Genomic DNA, 4,543 nt, shown 5'->3' on the forward strand with positions numbered 1-4,543 from the left:
TCCCAGGGGACGTAATGGCGCAGATCCCCGAGGGACATGCAGTCCTCTATAGAAATTCTTTTCATCGGCGAAGACGGATTCCCGCCTGTTTCTATATATGCTTGATAATACGAATGTCATATATATATATATATATATATATATATATATATATATATATATATATATATATATATATATTGTTGCCCCGTTGGAGCAGGCCAAGAATGCAGAATTGAGGATCCAACCAGCCTATCCGGATATAGGTCTAATTTACTCTATAGCATCTAACATTTGCATAATGCCATGATACTTCAGCCTAAATGCATGTTCTACTGTGTCATTATGTGTCATCATTGTTATCATGATTATTATTTCCAATGCTTTGTGTTACATTTATCTTAGAGTGACTCTCTATCTCTCTCTCTCTTCCTCCACCTGTTTCTTTATCACTTTTGTTAAATGTCTTGTCTTATAGTATACTGTTTTTACTTGCTAATTCGGTGCAAACAGTATATGAATATGTGCTTCATTAATCTTCCTTTTTATTGCAACACCAGGGCAGAAACCGCAGTTTTAACCTGGCTTGCTAACAGCATGCAACATGTTGCCATTTAAAAATAGGATAGACTCTCCAGTCAACTTCCAACGATGCCTCGTATTTACACCGGTCCAGGCTCGCTTCTTGGCGGCCACGCGTGTGTGTTCGCCTCCTCACCCTCACCTCCGCAGAGCGGCTGCAAGACCCGGCCTGCCAGCGGGGATTTACTGACTGGCGCTGTGCCCGGCCGCAGGCGGACTAGTTCGCTCGGTTCTCACGACCTCAGCTCCACAAAGGCATCTCTGAGCTATCAACTCAGACACGAAGGCAGTAGAAGCGACCGCAGAACCCACACACGCTGCCAACTAGTGTTTCAGTATGCCTCCTCGCAGGAGGAAGCTGCTTGAGCATCACTGGCGGTGGTTTCAGTGCGCCGTTTACAGACGGTGTCATTTGCAGGGCACTGGCACTCAGCGGGGAAGTGAGAACGCAACTCATAACAAACCAGTCCAACTGTTAGAGGAAGATGAATATCAGGAGCAGGGCAAGTTATCAGTGCCAAAACCACAATTAGGCCAAGTCGCAGGACAGAAAAGCGTATTTATTTTTATTTTGTCAACAATTCTTACTTTTTTTTTAGGAGAGTGTCAATAACTTGGCGTGTTTTCATTAATTATTTATGTGCGTATTTGTATAAGTAACTTGTTCCAAACTCTTTCTTTAATCATGTGATCTTTATCCCAAATGCATGTTTTCTGGCCGGGCATATTTGTCAATATGGTTTCTGCATAACTAAAGATATTTTGAAATGAAGGAAGCATAATGTTTATCATGTGTTTGCTGGTGGTGGTCAGGGCGAAGAAACACTTTTAAACCGACTCCATTGTGCCAGCAATGCGCACCCACGGCGCGCCGGTGGAGTATTAAATGTTATGGGGTTTTGAGCGGCGGTCAACAGGCTGTAACCTAATCCCGAGTAAAGGGGCCCGCTGGCTGCATGTGGCTGACACACGGCTAGCGCCACGCCACCCGGCCCAGAGACACGGCCCTCAGTTCCGGACCCCACTCACCGGAGAAAGATAAGTTTACACCCTGGGACAAACAGAGACAGGGGAGGGAGGCGGGTTGAAAGGGAGACTTTTAATACACTGGGAGGGAGAAAAAACTGCTTGAAGCTGAGAGGAAAAAGCACCTGGCCATATGTGGCCACGGACTGTATATAAATAAAAAGGCCAATTCCCATGATCTGATCTTGTCAGTGCGTTTGCGTGAGAGAGAAAGCGAGTGACTTCAAGAGGAAGTCAGAATCGCTGAACATGTTCTTCAACCTGCAATACGTTTCTTTATCTTTCCCGACCTCCTCAAGTTTCCCCGCCATCAAAACAAAGTCGAACCAAGCTCCCTCGTTTTCTCCTTTATTGAGGTGTAGGCCCACTGGGAGTGGAATTGAACAATTGATACACAAAAGGAAGCGAGGATCCTTCCATATTCTCCTTTCACCGAGGCAATCTGTTAGTGACATTAACCCCTGAGCACATTTCCCAGGCTCGTGAATAGGGTTTAAGACTTCTTAAAGCTCCCGCTGCATACAGGATGAGACCCCTTTCAAACTTTTAATTACCTTTATAGCAATAGAAAAATACACCCCCATTGTCCGCTGGACCATTCTCCAGCGGGCCAGATGTAAGGAGCTCCCGCCAAACTGGTGACAAGGTGGCAACTTACAACTTGTAGATTAATCGATATAGGAGTTCATATTGGGAAAATAATCGATAGATTGCAGCTTCGATTTGGGTTTAGCTATCACCACTGTGAATCTGTTTAAATGGTATATGCCCGCACTTCACCTGTGCCTTTTATGTATGAAATGTGCCTTTTACGCATGGCTTCAAAAACGACTGAATGACCCATAATACTCTTAAATAGTATAATAAAGCAGTATGATGATAGAAACAGGCTGTAGACAATACATTCATTTCTGAAAAGTATTTATTTAAACAATGGGCCATCAGCCAACTTCAGTTTTTCTTTTCAACACAAAACAACAAAGAATATAAAACACAGCTTTGGTATAACAATCAACAACAAATCTGTACAAAACTAAAATCTTTTCATAAAAAGTACTTCATAATACAAAAAAATCCTATAAATCTTCCACAAGTACAGCATATTTATCACCGACATCCAAATGTTGGAATCAGATAACAAATTCTAATAACAAAAAAAAGTGTGCCAAGTAAGGCAAACAATGTTCCATAAAACGAAACAATGAGAACTACTGGGGGCATTAAGTGGTTAGAGTTACCGTCCCGTAGCGAAAAAGTCACAGGTTCAAACCCCGCAACAGTTGTCTGTGCAGTCAGTTAAATGTCTAAACTGGAAAAGTAATGCAAACTAGTCTGGCATGAGTCTCTTGTCCCTTGCGCTACCAGGGTCTCCAAACAGGGTCGTTGCCCTCCGAGCCGGCGCTGACTCCGACCGGACTGCCCGCCTGGGACCCCCCGGAGAACGACGTCATGCCGTGGACTGGTGAAGCTGCAGTCGATGACGAGCCTCCGTGCACGGGACTGGCGTTGACCGTAAGAGGCACTCCTGCGTTTGCGTAAAGGGGGATGACGGGGGACGTGGCGGAGGCGAAGGCCGGGTTAGGGATCAAAAACGCAAACTGTCCATCAGTTGCGGGCACAAGCTGAAACCCACCAAAGACCTTGGGGGAGAGGGCCTCGCCGGGACTGAGTTTGGAGCCCATGCCGTTGAGGGGCAGCGTGGATGGGAGCTGCACGTGGAGCGGTTGAGCCAGGTGCGCCTGCTGGGACGCGACCTGCTGCGGGTAGTTGATGGCCATCATCTGGCCCATGCAGCTGGACAGGTGGTTGAGGAGCCTCGACCTCACCTCCGTGTTCACCCCATCGGAGGTGGACAGGAAGCGGGTGACCTCGTTCATGCACTCGTTGAATCCGGCTCTGTATTTGCTCAGGACGGTGGCGTCTGCTGAGAGAGCTGCTGGGAAAGAGAGAGAGGGGGCGGAAATTAGAGACGCGTTTGTGACTCTTTCAACAGCTTCCTCATGCTTTCATACGTAGTGTTTTAAATATCCACTTATTGTATTGAACTTACCGCTCATCTGTACACGCTGCAGGTTCCTCAAGTGCTTCACTGTCATTTCCAGAATATCCGCTTTCTCCAACTTGGAGTGTCTGGAGCTCTGCATAGGACATGACATGAGCAGTTGAATATGCATTCAATTAAAAACGACATGTTTCAAAAACACAAAATGGAAGTTAAAATTATCTCAACTTACATCTTTTTTAAGTGCGTCCAGGATGAGAGTCTTGAGCTGTCCGAGGCTTTCGTTTATTCTTGCTCTCCGTCGTTTCTCCATGATGGGTTTGGATGACTGCAAAGAATGAACAATTCTACATGAATCTCTTGATCTCCATGTACACATATCGACTTGCACACTGCGCACGTCATGTGTATAACAAACGCGTTCACTGCAATACGAACAATAATCATTGCAAAGTTCTCCCTTAAGAACAATACAAAATACAGAATAAACTTACTTTTCTATGCTCGCTGGCATTCTTCGGCTTGTCCGGTGTGTGTGTTCCGTTTGCAGGAGCACCGGCCAGAGGGGATGCCGTCTGCTTCTCCATAGTGTCAGCTGGCATTGTCGAGCAAACCAGGTAAAAGCGTAAAGAAGTAAATCCTCTTTAGAAGCTCCAGGTGGGGTAAATGAAAGCGTTGAACGTTTGCGTGATGCCTGACAGTCCCGCCGGTTATAGTTTGCGTTACGTCGCTTGTTATCGCTGAGCGGTCATCTGAGTTCAGGAGCGCGCGCTACAGTCTCCGCTTCTGCCGCCGACACACGCCGCGGCGGTACTTATAGACGGCTCGCGTGCTCCCAGTTCGTGTGAAACCCTCTCTGCATTCTTTCCCACACTCGCCTCAGCCAATGGCAGAGAGGACTCACCCATTGGGCGCGGGGCAGACCGCTGATTGGACAACACCCCCGCGGGCCGT

At 46.6% G+C, this 4,543-nt stretch overlaps 1 protein-coding gene across 2 annotated transcripts; it reads right to left on the reverse strand.

Annotated features, from left to right (window-relative positions):
* Positions 1–2,507: 2,507 nt before the first annotated feature.
* On the reverse strand, positions 2,508–4,292 carry her9 (hairy-related 9). Of its 2 annotated transcripts, none has more exons than XM_079226578.1 (4): positions 4,084–4,292; positions 3,822–3,917; positions 3,638–3,725; positions 2,508–3,520 (listed from the first exon to the last, which is right to left on the reverse strand). In XM_079226578.1, the coding sequence occupies exons 1-4, from the start codon at positions 4,189–4,191 to the stop codon at positions 2,946–2,948; spliced, it is 867 nt and encodes a 288-aa protein (XP_079082704.1). In that variant the 5' UTR covers positions 4,192–4,292; the 3' UTR covers positions 2,508–2,945. The 2 variants fall into 2 exon arrangements, with proteins under 2 accessions (XP_079082704.1, XP_079082703.1); XM_079226577.1 differs by having other exon boundaries at positions 2,508–3,523.
* Between the last annotated feature and the right edge of the window lie 251 nt (positions 4,293–4,543).

Source organism: Taurulus bubalis (assembly GCF_910589615.1).
Source record: "Taurulus bubalis genome assembly, chromosome: 11".
Lineage (NCBI taxonomy): Eukaryota > Metazoa > Chordata > Actinopteri > Perciformes > Cottidae > Taurulus > Taurulus bubalis.